The sequence below is a fragment of the Anoplolepis gracilipes genome, chromosome 2 (assembly GCF_047496725.1).
Source record: "Anoplolepis gracilipes chromosome 2, ASM4749672v1, whole genome shotgun sequence".
NCBI lineage: Eukaryota > Metazoa > Arthropoda > Insecta > Hymenoptera > Formicidae > Anoplolepis > Anoplolepis gracilipes.
This window is the reverse complement of record NC_132971.1, coordinates 21,267,660-21,286,198: the sequence shown is the minus strand read 5'-3', so window position 1 is coordinate 21,286,198 and position 18,539 is coordinate 21,267,660. Positions and strand designations below refer to the sequence as shown.

At 32.4% G+C, this 18,539-nt stretch overlaps 1 protein-coding gene across 5 annotated transcripts in view; it reads left to right on the top strand.

Moving 5' to 3' along the window:
* LOC140676092 (rap1 GTPase-activating protein 1) overlaps nt 1-15,338 on the top strand; it is a 138,272-nt gene extending 122,934 nt beyond the window's left edge. For all 5 annotated transcript variants that reach the window (XM_072910770.1, XM_072910772.1, XM_072910773.1 and 2 more), the window contains 7 exons: nt 5,942-6,124; nt 8,708-8,946; nt 10,718-10,996; nt 11,155-11,320; nt 11,473-11,775; nt 12,719-13,276; nt 13,376-15,338. In XM_072910770.1, the coding sequence (XP_072766871.1) occupies nt 5,942-6,124; nt 8,708-8,946; nt 10,718-10,996; nt 11,155-11,320; nt 11,473-11,775; nt 12,719-13,276; nt 13,376-13,537 (1,890 nt within the window). In that variant the 3' untranslated portion in view covers nt 13,538-15,338. The remainder of the gene's footprint in view (nt 1-5,941; nt 6,125-8,707; nt 8,947-10,717; nt 10,997-11,154; nt 11,321-11,472; nt 11,776-12,718; nt 13,277-13,375) is intronic.
* The last annotated feature ends 3,201 nt before the right edge of the window (nt 15,339-18,539 follow it).

Below are 18,539 nucleotides of genomic sequence, written 5' to 3'. Positions count from 1 at the left end.
CACTATTTTCCGCTTCCGGCATTGCGTGCGCGCGGTTTTTCTAGATAAGGCTCGACGGATGAGTTCCCGTTCCGCCTATTGTTACTCGACGGTGTTACCTTTTGCCCGGTTCGTAATTTTTTTTTTTTTTTTTTTTTTTTTTTTTTTTTTTTTTTTCTGCTTTACAACATTAACGATGAAATCCGTAACTGTACGAAGTAAGATACAGCTTGCGATATCTAACGCACGTAAACGCGATATATGTCGATGAGAAAATCAGATCAAAAATGACTTCTAAAAATTCCATGAATTTGATAAATTATACTTTTACACTGTGATTTTCGAAATATTTTTCCCTGTCTAAAGACATATAATTCAAAGTTGGATAAAAATAAAAAATTCATGGAACGTGTAATTTTTTAATTTTCATTCCGCAATTTCCGTAATTAATTTTGTGGAGAAAGATAAAATTTCAAATCTATTAAATTTCCTGTTAGTTTAAAAAATTAAAAAACCTACTAAACAGAATAACTTGTACGTGTTATTTGATAATTGTAATTAATTGGAGTAGTATATATTTAATTTGTCAAAAATTTGAATTCTTGATTTTTTCATACTTGACTAATACTCCTGTTTAAAAAATTCGATAGAATCAAAGAAAAAGTTTATATAATCGACCTGTGATTCATAAGTACATATCAGATTTTCTATCTAATATATTTGTGATAAGCTTTTTATCATTTATTTACATAAAAATTATTATTGTTTTTAGTTAATATTTGTCTTGCTACATTTTTATCAGAATTAATTGTATCTTATCGTGCTTTTGATTTGTAAATATTATTCGTAAATAACTTTTCTATATACACAGAAAAAAAGTAAGTCAAATCAAAACTTATATACATTTATATGACAACGCGTTCATTGTTTCATATATACGCAACAATTTATAATCTTCTTGGAAGAATTTAAAAATGTCAAATTTCAACAATATTACAATCTTATTTCAATACTACAATTGTCATTTCATGAATAAAATCATTATTTTAACTCTAAAAAAATTATAATCTTCGATTTGAACCAGTGTTATTTTCTATACAACATTTTTTCCTCTCCATTCAAGAAAATTATTCTTAAATAACAAGAATATATTTTTTTAGTTAAACTATATAAAACGTCTTCAAATTTGCAAACAAATTTTCTTTATTTAACGCAATATAATCTTATTTCAAGATTTACATTTTGCAACTAAAGATATTGTTAAAGTAAGAATATTCTTTTTTTCTGTATATCTCACACATCGGAAATGGGTCCGATTGAAATGATACGCTACAAGAAATTTATACAAAATTTCAATAAACGTTAAATCCATCATTTCTTGTCGGACTTTTTAAGCAGAGACGTCCGCCTTTGCTAGTACGCGATACCGATATCGCGTGCTATCGTAATTGCCGTTTGTTAGACGCGTAAAAGAAAAGAAGGAGAAATCGCAGAGGTTACACGTATGGAAGAAGGAGGCGATTACTTGTGGGAGATTACAACGGTGCGCGAGTAATTCGAACCATAACAGCAAACGTTACACACCTCGGAGCTGATAGTAACGGCTAACGATATCAATCGAGAGCCAGGGAACAAAGGAGATGTACAGAGTGCGGGTACAGAGTAAAAACTCGTTGCTTACAATAGAGAAGGGTGCGCCGTCGGCGAGTTGGTGTAATATCACAAGACAGGTATTATACTTGCCATTTGAGACATGGATTACGCTCGATAAGGGAAAAGGAGCACGCGTATAGACATTTCGATAAGAATTAACGCGCGTGAAGACAAAAATCTCTATAAATCTATGAGGAAAAAAACCTGAAAAAAAATAAATAGCATGTATTCCTTCGTGTCTTATCTTGGTCTGGAATTGATATTGAGATATTTCTTCAAATTTGTAAGCGTATTATTCTATAAGCCTATACTTAAATTTTGTAAAAAATTTTCCAAAAGTTCCCTGATCAGGTGTTTTTGTTCAAAATTCTAGATCAACAGAATATTTTTAGGATTTTTCACGCTTTCTAAGACAAATTTTTTTATTGTATGCTTTTTTTAATATTTTTCACTCATATGAATAAATACAAAGCCATTTAAATTTCAAACGCTAGATTTGCAAATGTATTGAAAACACTTAGTAGCTTTCGTAAGCATTTTTTATTGCATAATATTTTCTCATTTTTTTTATCACTAAAAATTAAAATAAAAAATATGTACTGTATATTCAATATTTTTTTAAGACATTGAATATATAAATAAAGATACATATTTATAATATATTTTAAATACATAATTTACAACATGATTTATCGACGAATCGCCAACTGTTTATATAATATAAGAGAGAAAATTATTAGAGACAATTTTTTTAAAAATTCTTCAAGTTCTAACAAAATTCCACGAATCTTCCCTGATTTTTCCAAGTAGAAAATAAATCCTTGAGAATTTCAAGTTTTCCATATTTTTTCCAGACACTCGGTTCTATCAATCACATACATATGCATGTATACGGATTAAATTTATAATTAAAATTTCTTGAATTTTATTTATTTAATGTACGATTAATTTCGAGCTTACATAATTCATTTACAATTCAATCGTTAATTAATCGCGTAAAGATCCACGCCATATAGTGCGACGCTTGTAAGTACACGCGTGATATTGTTATTATATTTAATTAATGTAACGGTAATGGTAATAACAATAATGGTAACAATAATAAATGTGTACGTACAATGATGGCGTGAACTCTTGTGAACTCTGGGCGCGTTGCCCTTTCCAACCCCCTCCCCCCTCCCTCCACGCCATCCATTCTATCCGAAGGTTAGTGAAACACCACGAGGGGAAGGGAGTGGGGTGTATGCATTTCATCGTGCATCATTCTCTATGCGCGACCCGACCTTTCGTGTATCTCTCTAAGCCGAGCGGATTTTTGCTCGCGTGCTATGCACGCTCGACGACGATGCACCGTTTTTATTCCCCGCGCGCGGCTTCGTAAAACGAAGGAAACACTTGCTATTCGCATCGCAATTTTTATGGCTGTCCGCCGTTCCGTATCCGAGAAGCGTAAAGAGAGAAGCCTGGAGTCCGCGGGGAGAGATTGTATACGGTTTTTCCTTTCTTTTTCTTCTTTTCTTTTCTTTTTTTTTTTTTTTGCACGCGACGAGAAACATCGCAAAATGTGCAGAATTCGCACGCGCGCTTTCCAGATAAATTAAATAAAGAAACCGGCGTATAAATTTAGCCGACTCGACATCTGCACGTGAAACAAGGTCATGCATACCCGATATGTTTGCTTTTTGGCAAGCTTTTTATTTTCAAGAATTCCGATGTCTCTGCGAGGGACACTGAGCGTTTTATTATATATACATATGTACCAGCCTCAAAAATAATCGTGTTTAAAAAGCTTTGCATAACTTGTACGCATATATATTGCACAACACACGTTTGTTTTTGCATTTTACGCGCGAAGCTACAGATAATAATTTGGACTTGTTATACTATCACGCGCTTATCACTGGCCTACATTTGACGTTAGATTCCCGTGAAAAGCTGTAAATCGACCAATCTTTTTGATAAACTCGCTCTTTACGTAATAATTAGGGAATATAATCCCGAGATACGGGATTCCGGGATTTTTAAGAATCATCTATTTAAAATATTTTTTTTTTTATGAATTTGAAACAATTTTCAATTAATTATAAGAATTGTTTAAATTATATTTCGCATATAAATATTTGTAGAATCTTCATTCATAGATCCTTAACTTTAGATGCTCTTCTATTTTTTGCGTTCTTATTTTCAAAAATCTAAATAATATATGAGTAATAGTTACTACCAATTACGAGAATTAATTATTAACGTAAGCAATTTTTTTTTTATTTTTAAGGTTATTTTTGTTAAAAAGATTTAAATTTCTAAAGTTTAAGATACAAACGCAAATGTTTAGTTCTGTTATATAATTATACGAATTATATAATTTATAAAAGAAATTTAAATAATATTGATATACATGTAAGTATATTTTTTATTTCTACGTTTGTTTTTATTTCAAAGATCAATTTAAATTTCTAAAGTTCAGAGAAACGTGTTTAATTTTATTATATAATATTAAAAATCTGGTACAAATGGCATATCTAAATTTTAAACGAAAAAATATTTTTAATCCCGGGATCCCGGAAAATTATTTTACACATCCCGAAATCTCGGGATCGAAGATGCAGTTCAGGATTGTATTCCCTAGTAATAATACATTGTCCTCGATACGTCTCGCGCGAGACACCGGGTACATGCGCAAAATCGCGCTAACTGTATTGTTTGCAAAAACATACTGATGTATTACTGCGTAATACGGTGGCGTTTCAGGGCCGCAATCACCTACATACGTGTATACGCTTATTTTACTCGCGGCAATTTCGTAATGCCTAATTGAATCCGGAACGCGCGAACTACCATAATTGTTCTAATGTCTGTCGCACATTGAGCGCACTGCAACATGGTTCGTCGACTACAGGTTTTTTTCCAACTGAGAATTTTTTTACTTGAGTTTTACGATAAACGAAATTTAAAGAAAATATATTTCTAGATCTTTTTTTTAATAATTCTTTGGTAAATGTTTATAATTGCTCTCTACTGCAGCGAAAAATCAATTTTTTTCAATACCAAAACCACCATAGAAATGAAATGTATAAATGCTTTTAGGGAGGGGCAAGTCTTTCTTTAAGAAGTTATAAATAACAAAATTACATAAATAAATTTATGTAACATTTTTCATTAAATTGTTATGCCCCTCCCTAAAACATTTATACATTTCACTTCTATGGTAGTTTTGTTGAGTGGTATTGAAAAAAATTGATTTTTCGCTGCAGCAGCAATTATAGACATTTACCAATTCTTTTGCTAAGATTGTAGAAAATATATTGAAGAATTCTGAAAGTGTAAAATTTTTTTAATTTGTGAAGCTGAAGAGAAAACTTGTTGCAAGCGAATAAATTTTTGTTTTATTCATGTTTATATCGAGTCGAGGCTTCCTTAAGAACTCAGTCTACTTTAGCAGTATGAAAAATTGATTTTTAGAATTTTTTTTGGAACAATATTACAAATTGATCTTGGCGTTTTACATATATTTTTACTCATGTTTCAATAGTACATTAATATTTTTAAATTTTGGATAATTAATGGTTTTTTTGTTTAGTGCGAAACTCTGCGCGTAGCACGTTCAAAAATGTGCGACTCCTCGTGTAATTGTCTGAAATGAAAAAAAATTGGTCTAGTTTTATTCCGTAAAATATTTTTCAGGGATACTTACCAGGGATTTAATTAGAATTTAAAAAAATTAACATTTTGATATTTTTCTGAGCTTCAAGAAATGAAAACATTTCAGCAAAATTTAAATATCTAATTTTAAAATGACACTATTTTGTCGTGTTTAATTTTGTTAATGATATTAGATTCAGTCATTTCAAAAAGTCCTAATATGGACTAAAACCAGACAGAATTTCCATTCATTTCAGACAATTATATGAAGAGTGGCATGTCACACTATCGAATCATACATTTCTGCACGCAAAGGCGCGTATTGAAGAAAAAAAAACTAAATAGCCAAGGTTTAAAAATACTAATGTACTGTTTTAAACAGCAGTAAAAACATATGTTGTAAAACAAAAAAAAAATAAATTTCTAATATTTAAAAATAATTTTTTTCAGAATTATAAATTTTTACTGCTAGAGTAGATTGAGCTCTTAATACACCGATTTGCAACGTTGAATCCCATGACTTTTTCAACTTTTTAACAATTCTTGAGAAACGTGACGTGTGGTTTCTAATGAAGGTACCGGAAACCGTGGCTAATTGCTGCCATAATTACCGTACACGAGCGTGAAATACGCGTCTTATCGCTTTGACTTCTTTTTTTTTTATCTACAGGAACACGTGAACTTCGTGGGAAGGGACGGTGAGAACGGCCCGATTCTGGTCTCGGTGAAGGCCGAGACGGTCGCCGGACAGGAACATTGGCGGGTGTTGCTTCGATTACGAGCTGGATCGACGCACGACTTGGTCCCCGCCTCGAATCTCAACCCGAATCCTACGCCGACAAAAATGGTCAAGGTAATGACAACGATCATTCTCCTACAACAATCATCCTTACCAGTTGGAATAACGTCACGCGATAAAATTCAAATTAGAGACATCTAGGCAAGCACGCACACATATAAATTTGTCGGAAATTCTAAGGAGGATTACAATGTGAATAAATTAATTATAATTTATGTTATATTGTTAGTTATGTAAAATTGCATTTATACAATTTTTTTTCTTAACATATTTTTATTTATTTATTTTTTATACACTACGCAAAAAAATTAAAGGGCCACCACCTTCTTCCAAATAAAAAAAGGCCAATTTTCAAGTAGTTGCAACTTCCTTCAAAATAATTGGAATAAGATCAACAAAAAAGCGTTTCAAAGCTTGAAGTTTCTAGTTTTAGAATCTTTAAATGAATTTCAATTCTTTCTATTAGTTATAAAATTACATTGTAAGAAAGCGACGTCCGTCGATTGAACAAATTTTTCAAAAGTTTGTCCAAGAGAATATTGAATTAAAAAAAATCCTAGCACGATTTCATTAATTGGGTGTTTAAGAGCAGAGTTTTAACTTCAATTTATTTTTTTAACGAATGTTCTATGGTTTGTTTTCACCGAGATATTCATTATTAAAGCAAAATCGAGCTGTGGACTTTGAACGCTTATAACTAGTGAAAAAATGAGCGTATAATAATCATTAAAAAAGCAATTTAAAGAGAAAAGTTAGCACTTTAAAATGCTCCTATTGTTTTTTCAATCGTTATTCATTTTTAAAGCGTAATTATTACTTAAAAATCAAGTAAAAATTGCACTTTTATCTTTTTTTATTTAAATCAATGAAAGTTAACGAAAAAACGCTAAAATTTTCATAAACTCTACAACGTTTATAAGTAAAAAGCGTTCCAGTTACTCGTACAAAAGGCCAAAGTGTTTTTTCTACACATTTCAAAAACTTAAATTAATGATTATTATACGATCATTTTTTCACTAGCTATTATCGTTCAAAGTCAATAGTTTGATGCTTTAATAATGAATATCTCGACAAAAAAATCATAAAACATTCGTTAAAAAAAGAAATTAAATCTAAAATTGCTCTTTAACACCCAATTAATAAAATCATGCTAGGATTTTTTTTAATTCGATATTCTTGGACAAACTTTTGAAAAATTTATTTAATCGACGGACGTCGCTTTCTTACAACAGAATTCTGTAACAAATAGAAAGAATTGAAATTCATTTAAAGATTCTAAAACTAAAAACTTCAAGCTTTAAAAGGCCTTTCTGTTGATTTTATTCCGATTATTTTGAAGGAAGTTGCAACTACTTGAAAATTGGCCTTTTTTTATTTGGAAAAAAAAGGTGGCCCTTTAATTTTTTTGCGTAGTGTATTTTTATTTATTTTTCATAAAAAATATAAAACTCGCAAAATTAAAATCCAATATATTGTAAGGTATACAATATATTTTTGGAAAGGCTGTCCCAATTTCTAAAACTTGTATGTGTGTGTGTGTGTGTGTGTGTGTGTGTGTGTGTGTGTGAGAGAGAGAGAGAAAGAGAGAGAAACTTTTCAAAAGAACCATGCTTTCTTTACTTTGAGCTATTGTGCAATATATCATACGCTGTTTACGTATCGGAGACGTTGCTTATACTGGGTGGCGCACTCGAGACAGGCATACTCGATTACCTATATGTTTGAAGAGATAATAAGAAACTTCTGGGGCAACAGTCGCGCTGTGTTTACGGAGAACGATATTAATACACGAGCAATGTGAAACGTTTACTATAGGCCCAGTTTTTCAAAGTTGTTTTAAGATCAAACAATCGCTCGTGCAATCGAATACATCGCAGCGAAGAACGAACTCGACGATGAGAGTTTCGTTCCCTGTAAGCGATATGTGTGTTTAAATAATTAACTACTACAGTCGGATGATCTACGCAACGTGCAGTCGCACCTGCACACTTTTTCTTATCTAAGTGCCTAGAAAAGCTATTAAAATATAAATCACATTAAAAAGGAAGAAAATCAACATTTATCAAAACAAGAATTTACAGAATTTTCGAATTTATATCTATGCAAAGTATATCATTTAATCAAAGTAGCTATTAAATTAAAATTAAAAATAAAAGGATTGAATATTAGGTAAAAAAGAATCGAATAAAAATTAAATTAAAAAAATAGAATTGTTATTTTTTCTTCCATTTATGTATTTGGTCTTGTTTTATATTGTTTGTAAAAGTTTCGATGAAGAATTGAGACATTTAAAAATGTGGATAAAATATTTTACGAAGAAATATCGTTAAAAAATCATTATTTCCGGTCGATGGAAAGGCTATATCTGGCCTTGAGGTCTATATTCCGCCAATGCGCAAAAAAACGCATAAACAGACTGAATTATTTAACGTCTGTCGTGTGTGCATGCTTTATCTCTCAGCTGTTACGTGTGCGATCGCGTGGCTGTAGAAGGAGGAAGCGAGAAGGAAAGGAAAGAAAAGGAAGGAGCGCGATAAAATATAGGAAAGACCTTGCCTTGCTTTTTCGTAATTCGCTCGTCGATTATGCATCGGACGCATAATCATTCTTCTCATCGAAGAACAAAATTGTTCGCAGGCGATCAACGAGTCTTTGAACGTGAGCCCCCTGATGCCGGTCATGTGTCCCGGCGCCGGCACCCTGATTGCTCGATACGACGAGCATGCTCTGGTCTCCAGGTTCAAGTTTGGCGTTCTACATCAGCGAGCCGGCCAAGTCACCGAGGAGCAACTCTTTGGCAATCGGCAAATCACACCGGCCTTCCAAGAGTTTCTCGATTTGCTCGGTCAAAAGATCGATCTCAAGGATCACAAGGGGTAAAGTTACTTTTTCAAGAAATGGGATTTTTGTTTTCTTTCTTTTTATAAATATACTACATTAGAATTCTTATTTCTTGGCGTAAATTTGAGCGCGTCATTATAAAAAAAATAAATAATAAATTTTACATATGAGAAAGGCGGGTAGGGTAAACTAGGGTATGATTGGTCATAGGCTGTAATTTTTTTCAATAATCGCTACAAGTGCGATTTTTAGTCATCAAAGATAATCGATATTTACAGTAGTTTACGTTATTAGTAGCATACATTGTTCGAAATAACGATATTGTGAATCTTGTATCATATTTTTACTTTTGACTACCTGCAAAGTTTTTCATGTGTCCACTAAAAACTGTTGTAACGTCGAATAAATGACAGTTAAGCTATCGTAATCGACGTTAGACACATTATAAAGATATATATAAATTGTTATACGACCTATAATTTTTATTTTCGTTTTTACTATTTTTTTTTTTATAAATATTGTGGCCATCTTTCCGTCACTATGGTCATCTTTTCCTTAAAAGTTGGGTAAGACGGCCAACGCTTACGTTGTACTATTTTGATAATATAAAATTTCTATAAAATATTTTCCTTTTAATTTCGATAGTATTACGTAATTTAAGCTTCAGTGAAGCTAATATGCCAAACACTATTAAAAAATAACAAAAATAAAAGTATATTTTTTGCATTTTAAAAAACTATGGCCATCTTACCCGAGTTTACCCTAGTCTCGGACACTCAAATAAAACGCAAAAAATAATATATAATCAACAGATTTTAATTAAATTACTCTTTTGCAAAATAAACTTTGTACTTATTTTTATTTATTATAAACAAAATATAGAACATTTTTCTTAAACTATTTTAGAAAAAAAAAATCAATAACTTATTGCTGCTATTTTCGAGCAGTCAAAAAATGGCGCGTAGCCCCGGACATATGTTTTAACAATTATCTATTCGTTCTTTGTTGTTACAAACATCACAATAAAAATATATATTTGAAGGATCAATGTCTACGCATTCTTCGTGTGCCCATTCTTTACATTTATTACATTGGATCCAGTTTTCTTCGAAGGTTTTTCCGCAAGCGATACATTGAGTGTCTTGATGAACAAAATTTTGATTGTTTTGTTTTGCGTTGTTTAGTAACTTTTAGCACCTTTAGTATCTTTAGTATCTTTTTACAACAAATTCATCTATATATGAAGACGATGTATATAATTTATTAATAATAAAATAGTATAAACTGATAATTACAATAATAAAATGGATTATTTTTATAATTTAAAGTTAATAAATATGTCCGGAGGTACCCGATTGACTCGATCTAATATATTTATTAATTAATTTGTTTAATGTAAAAAAAGAATTAATTAAATATATAAGAATCTTAAATCATATTTAATTGTTAATATTAAAATCAATAAGACATGTAACGGCACTTACATTTAATGAACAATAAGCATCGACAAAATTTGACGGGCGTCGTAATATTACTCTTAACGGGAATAAAATTGATTATAACATCTGATTCGCTTGGCGTACATATTATTACTGACTTGCAATTGCTCATGTTTTAACGTTTTATTGGTTTTTTTACGCAGTTTAATATTAGAGATATTAAAAATGTCCAGAGTTGCCCGCCTTTCCCCTATGAAGTATATGATAATAAAAAGAATTAATTAAATTGTTGAATATTTACCAAATGCATGCTTCGATTCGCATAACGAGATAATTTGTATTTCTCTAATTCGACGGAATATTTCAGTTATCGCGGTGGATTGGACACTCGACACGGCCAGACCGGCGATTCGGCCGTGTATGAAGTATTCCGGGGCCGGGAGGTGCTGTTTCATGTGGCCTCATTGTTGCCGTACAGTCCAGGCGACTCGCAACAGTTGCAACGTAAACGGCACATCGGCAACGACATCGTCGCTATTATATTCCAGGAGGAACCGACGCCCTTCAGTCCGGACATGATTGCCAGCCACTTCTTGCACGCCTTTATCGTCGTACAAGTCATCGACCCCTGCACTCCTAATACGAGGTATATTCTTAGATTTGTAGTTTGCTCTCTCTACGCGCTGCCTCTGTGCTCTGCCGTTGAGGTCTTGGTCCAAACGGTTCATTATCGAACCACTTATCTAAATATCTTTCGTCCAAGGAGCAATAAATAATAATTGAATTTAACTTTATATGATAAAGGTATAAAGTCAGCGTGACAGCGCGCGACGACGTTCCCTGGTTCGGTCCAACCCTGCCGACACCTGCGGTCTTTCTCAGAGGTGTCGAATTCAAGGAGTTCCTGCTCACGAAGCTCGTAAACGCTGAGAACGCTGCGTACAAAGCTGAAAAGTTCTCCAAGTTGGAGGTAAGCCTTCCTGTTTTCGAACATCTTGCTTACTTTGTCCTGTGTAATCGGATAGCGTCCGTGTTCCCGCGTAACGGCATCTAATAGCTGTTAATTTTCTGAAAACGTGAAGAGAAACATTGTGTTAAATAAGTTAATTACGCACTTTGCAGCTACGGACTAGATCGGCCTTGTTGGAATCTCTAACGGAGGAATTGCAGACTAAAACGAGCGAATTTCTCGGCGGCCCGGTCGGCCTAGGAAACTCTGGTTTAACCGTCTGTCCGGTTAGTCCAACGACGAGCGACGTATCCGCTTCGGGAAGCAGTGGCTCGCGTTTCATCGACACCGTACGCAAGGCGCTGATCTCGCGCGTGAGGAACGCGTCGACGGAAAGTGTGCCGCAGCAACTGGCAAAGAAAGGTCAACAGACAGAGTCCAGTCCGCCGAGCAATCGACAGTCGACCGCCATAAAGGTGAGGAATGAACAATTGAGTGAGCGATAGCGTGTATTCATTATCCTGAATAGGATCAAATTCTTTCAAAGTAATTGATTATGAGCATAAGAAAAGGAATACAGTTTTACAGAATGATTATATGACAGAGAGATAAATAGAGATTATATGACAGAGAGATAAATAGAGATTAAAATATGTATACAGGGCTTTTCGAAAAGTCCATAAACGGTCGAATATCTGGAAAATGAAGCATTTTAGAGAAAAATGTTTCAGACAAAAGTTGTATGGTTTCGAGGGAGCCATAAAATGGTGCTATTGATTTGACCTTGGATAGTCGTTTGAAAGTTATATGAAGGTCATCTTGAATTTCTTAAATGGGACACCCTATATATTTTTGCATATTCTTGTAGCTTTCCAAAACACTATAATTAAATATTTGTTCATCAAGTATTTTTCGACTTATGAGACTTGAAAGTTTCAATATTTTGTATTATTTTAATACTTTTTAGCATATAATAATAATCATAAAGAAAATACATGGTTGTTTCTTTAAAAAAAATCGAAAAATTAATATTTTACCAGATATTTCGTATTTGATGTCAAAATATTGGAACCTTCAAGCCTCATAACTCGAAAAGTACTTAATCAAAAGAAGTTTTATTATAGTGTTTTGGAAAGCTCTCGAGGTAAGTTACAAGAATATGCAAAAATATATAGGGTGTCCCATTTAAGAAATTCAAGGTGACCTTTATATAACCTTCAAACGACTATCCAAGGTCAAACCATTTTATGGCGCTTTTCGAACCAAACAACAACTTTCATTTGAAACATTTTTCTCTAAAATGTTTTATTTTTTAGATATTCGACCGTTTCCGGACTTTTTGAAAACCCTTTACAACTATTTTAATATATAAATAAAGAAAGCTGAAATACATTAAAAATTATACTTTTGTACAATTAGGTGAGTGGTAATAGCAAGCGCTCGGTGGAACCGTCCAGTCCTCTCGGCTCGCCGGATCTAACACTGAGGAGGGACTCGGAACGCGGCAGCCTTGGCAGCCAGGATAGCAGTTTGTCCAATACCGATAATCAGGATAGCAGTTTAGTGACGTTGCAGCAAGACGAATACGATCGCAGGGAATCGCAGCAGAGTTCGAGCGCTGTCTGTCTCGATAGTGACGCCACTGTCGTTGACAAGAACCCAGTACCGACATCGACATCGACGACAACGGTGCAGCGACTGACACACGAGAATCTGCGTACACAGGAGAAAACGGTGACGACAGAAGTAACGCAACGAGTGATCTCAGAGAGCGACGACAGTTCGCTCAACAGCGAACTCGAGCTCGATCAGGCCGTATATCCCGACAGTGACACGGGTCTCGAATCCATGAGTTCTGCAGAAACTCACGATACCGCCAGGTGTACGAGTAAGGACGGGGTCGTGGAGAACGATACCTTGAGGATGGAGGTCACCAGGCTCAAGTGCGACAAGCTGGATTTACTACGACAAAATGTGGTGGGTAAAAGAAGTAGATTGAATTGAAGACATACTTAAATTGTAAAGAGATTGCGATGAAAGGAAAAAAATTTCATAATTATATAATTTATGTCACAGACATGCCAACGTGAACTGAAACGTCGTCGAGAAAAGGAACTGCAACTGGAATCCGATTTAGCGGCAGCGTCTAAAGAGATTCTACGGCTGCGAGCGATGCTAAAGGAGTGCTCAAGCAGCATTCCGTTGGACAACAATAACCAGCAAACCTCCACCGTGTAAAGAGCTCGCGATATTAAGGCGCAGTTGCGAGACGCTATAGTACGAGATGGAAAGGTTCTTGTGTTGTTATTACTATGTATGTTATAGATTCGGGAAGTTATCTTTAATGCGCGATATTTCATCTTTATTAGAAATCTGTCGCAACATCTAGCTTCACATGCACGCGCTACTTGTTTTACGTTACTTTCGCGCACAGCCGGAGATCGAGATTACTCAAATGACTATGCCGAATGCCAATAATCTAAAATCTAAAGGATTAAACGAAAGATGTCTTTCCGACGCTTGACAAGTTTCGATACTTAAACACCACGTACCTTCATTCGTCAGGAATTGTTTATCACTTCCAAAGGTCTACCGTTAGTGCTTTATAAAAGCATGTAGAGTTTGCAACTAAATACTTTAGCGTAAAGATTAATTGTTTAAATTAAGCTTTCTTTCTCGTAGATAGAAATCGGTACAAGTTGTGTAAGTCATGTACGAAGTAATAGGATTAGTAAAAAAATCTTGCAAAAAATTGTGTATAGTGACCGAAGCGTCCTCGGGACACTTGCAGTATAAACTCAAGATTGTTTGTGGAGCTCTTATTGTTTGACTTATATAAGACACATACATGTAATATTTATCTATTAATTTATTAATAGATTTAAGTTGACCACTCGTAGTCAATATACGTATATGGACATAAAACAGTAGAAATATCTGAAATATTAGTTGTTTTAGAAAGGCAAATTCAATATTCTTGACATTTAGGAAAAACAAAAATTACTGGAGGTCATTGAAGAAAGTGTTACATCTGTATATCGATTACGTGTTAGAAAACTAACGATATATAACTCCCGCTTATTCTTCCGTAGAATGCGCAATTTATCGAAAAGAATTGTGAAAAATTTCTCTTTCAAACTTGAATAATGCGAGCTCTTACATCGGGAGATCTTGTTGCAATCTTTCATTGCGATTATAGAAAGAAAAATATGTATCGCTAGTTTGTTAACAGTATTTGTCACGGTAGACTTACCCGCGACATACATTTATCCGTTTATTAATTTCCTAGTATTAGATACCAGAGAATAGTTTTATAGAGAGTACCTCTACGAGGTTTAATCGTCGTTTAAACGCTATCCCCGCGTGCTAGTTTCAGCAACAACTGGGGGTTTCTAACCATTTTTAAACAATTGCACCAAATCATTTAAGTACATGCATCACACATTTTCACAAAGCGTAGACTTTTTTTGTTTTCTTTTTTGCACACGCAAGCAAAAGGTGTGTCCTCACTCACCGTTTAAGTTAAGTCTTTTGTATTTGCTCTTGGTTGACAAACATCGATTCTTCTGTTATCTCTTACAACTAGTATTAATACAATTTTTACCATTATTATTATTATTATTAGTACTTTTATTAACTTTGATTACGTTGTACTTTGTATGATCTTTGTAAATAATCGTTGATATATGCAAACACTCAAAGGCGCTAAATAGACCGGCACAAAGAGGAGGAACAACGACGTTCACTCATATATAATACCAAAGTTTAATGTAGTAAAAAATTCACAATTTTCTTTTTATTTTCTTCCTCATTCTCCTTATTTTCCCCACTTTCCATAAAAATTGCTGAAAATTAAATTTATTTTGTCTAACGTGCTTTCGTTAAAAAAAAAAAAAAAATATAAAATATCGTTTTTTACTTAGATTGACAAAATACCACGTTTATATATCACTGCCTATACGCCTCGACATTTCTCTTTCGAGAATACACGCATCAATTTTACTGCTTATAAAAAACATGATTGTATCAATGACTTTAATACTGAAAAAACAACTTCTGATATACTGCCGCTATAGTATCGATATTCATAGTAAAAATAAATGTTGGGTTTTGTTACAATAAAAATATATATAAAACCTTGGTCTATTAAAATGAGAGAAAACTTGTAAAAAAGAAAAGGACGAAATATATTTTTAATAGTTTTGTGTATTTTATAATTTTATTGTATATACGAGGGAAAAAAAGGTAAAACTAATACGTACCTGTATAATAATTGCAGATGCTAAAGCGCAGTACTTCAGAGACGAATTTATACTAAAACCAGCATTCCAATCGGATAGAAAATATACTTTTCAGATTGATATTTTATGTACTTATGTTGTATGTACATTCATTAGTCAAAAAACCAATTGATTATCGTAGCACCAATAAATTAAGTAAACTTTTATACAGATATTTGAAAACCACCGAATATCCATTTAATGATAGAATTTTTGGACAATTTAGACACGATTTTTTTTTTATTTCGAAATTAAATTTTCAAGTCATAAGCGATTAAGAAAAGAAAACTTTTGCTAAAAAACTTGGAGCCAAATAATATTTAAGTTACATTTCTTAATCAAATGTAGGTAGAATTTACTTTCATAAAATTTTGTTTTGGTTTAAAGCTAATGATAAATATATATATATATATATGTACATATTTGTTTAGTTATTTATTGTAAAAACACTTGGAAAGTTGCAAAGATCTGATTTTTCAATTTTTAAATCTAAAAAATGATTAACTTATTTTCTTGCAAAATTGCTAAAAACTGTCATTAAAAGGACACTTAGTAGTGATTTTATAACATATATATCATTGTACAAAGATTGTCAAAGATTTGTGGGTATTTTTCAGTTAAGAGATTATATATTGCTTTGGGAAAAAGAGGAAAAAGTTAATCTGTAAATTCTTCAAAGTACATTAAATTAAAAATGTACAAAATTTAAACACATCGTTGATCTATATAAAATAATATGCGCGATTTGTTTCGATCGATTGTTGATGTTATATTATTCGATCGTGATATACTTGACGAAGATAATATCCGAGATAAGTGAGAGATAAACCAAAGAATACTGGAAAATCGACGTATCGATCGAGTCTACAACGAGCACGCATATTATATCTCACAAAATAAGAAACTAATTTCTTAAAATTAAAAAAAAAATATTTAGAAACTTTTGGACTCTACACATTAAAAATTTTGTGCTCCTCATTCAAAATAGAAATATTTTTTGTGGCCTAATAGAGGTGGCCATTCATCATTCTTCATAAAAAAAAATTCTACTTTGGATGACGAGCGCAAAATTTTCAACTTGTAGAATTCAAAATTTTCGAAATAGTTTTTAATTTTAAAAATTAGTTACTTATTTAGTGGAAGGGGTGACTAACTGGACAAGGATCCACCCAGTATCAAAAGAATATTGATTGTTACTGTGGACATTATTATAATAGAGTATACACAGAAAAAAAGTAAGTGTCAAATCAAAACTTATATACTCATATGAACGCGTTCATTGTTTCATATATACGCAATAATTTATAATCTTCTTGGAAGAATTTAAAAATCTTAAATTTTAACAATATTATATACTCTTATTTCAATACTACGATTGTCATTTCAAGAATAAAAGAATTATTTTAACTTTAAGAAAATTATAATCTTCGATTTGAACATGTGTTATTTTCTATCCAACATTTTTTCCTCTTCATTTAAGAAAATTATTCTTAAATAACAAGAGTATATTTTTCTTGGTTAAACTATATAAAATGTTTTCATCCAAGCAAATTTTCTTTTGTTTAACGCGATATAATCTCATTTCAAGATTTACATTTTGAAACTAAAGATATTGTCAAAATAGGAATATTCTTTTTTTCTGTGTATGATTTGCGAATATTTTCGGAAATGTGTTCTCTCTAACTACTGTTAGATATCTAAAGAAATTTATATTGCGACTCGTGAGGAATTTAGAGAGGGACTTCCTTACTTTAAATACATAAATACATAACATCGAGAATTGCGTTTAGTCATAGAGATCATTGTCCAACATCTCTAGAGGCTTAAGTTTCATCACTCTGTAGTGTGATTTTTATGCTGGCCTTGAAAAGAGTCAAAGAAAAAATTATCTATATTATAGAGAAATTTTCATAATATTATATATATTATTAGAAGCGAAAAGAATAAGAAGAGAAGGCAGGAAAGAGGGAGAGAAAGATAGAAAATACTATTGCTACAGATATATAAATATATTTTGTATCTGACATTATAATCATTCATCTGTCTCTACAGCTACTCTCCGATATGAAGAATGTATATTTCCTACTGAACACAAATACTCAAAGTACTTCAATATTTACTGAACTGTCTTAGAAAATATATCAATGATATACAATGATGGGAGATACGTCCATGCTCTCGAATATATACGTAAAGCGCTTCTTTCGCGGTCGTGCATTTAAAAAAAAACCTGTAACTCTTATATAATATATATTTATTGTATCGCGACCTGCATAAAAAATGCACGTATACGCATACATGGGGGAACGTTAGCGTAACTCTTTCAATGGTCGTTGTTGCACTAAAGATTTGCATTTAGAATCAGGACTCTACGTCTTCTAACTCTACAAGAAACTTGGACCAAATGTGAAAACTGTTTCAGGAAATTGATTGAAAGTCTATCGATCCACAATTCTTCAAACAATTGGCGCAAAATGTGAAAACGATGTGTTGTAGAATCCTACAGATCTATTGTAAACCCTTGTATGAAATAATGGAAAAGAACGTGCAATAGTTATTTTTTTTCCCTGACGCTATATGAAAAGAATATAACAAAAAAAAAAAAATAATAATAATTTTGACGAATTTACGATAAAGTCGCGAATATATATGCAACAATTGCGCCAATTGTTTTTTTTACACAACATCCGGTGATTAATCTTTTTACGGCGAACAGTAACTCTCTTCAAAGCACAATTATTATAAGGAAACATGCACCGGGTAAATGTCACTAAATAAAAATTAGAACCATATTTAACGCAGTCCTATACAGAAAATATTTCAAAATGAATGTGATTAAACTCCAATTCTGAAATTATATGTTAAATGAAAAAAAATTGTAATGAGCTCTGATTATTGGAGTAGTGTCTATATGTATATATATATAAGCTTACATATTATATATAAAAAAAAAGAAAATA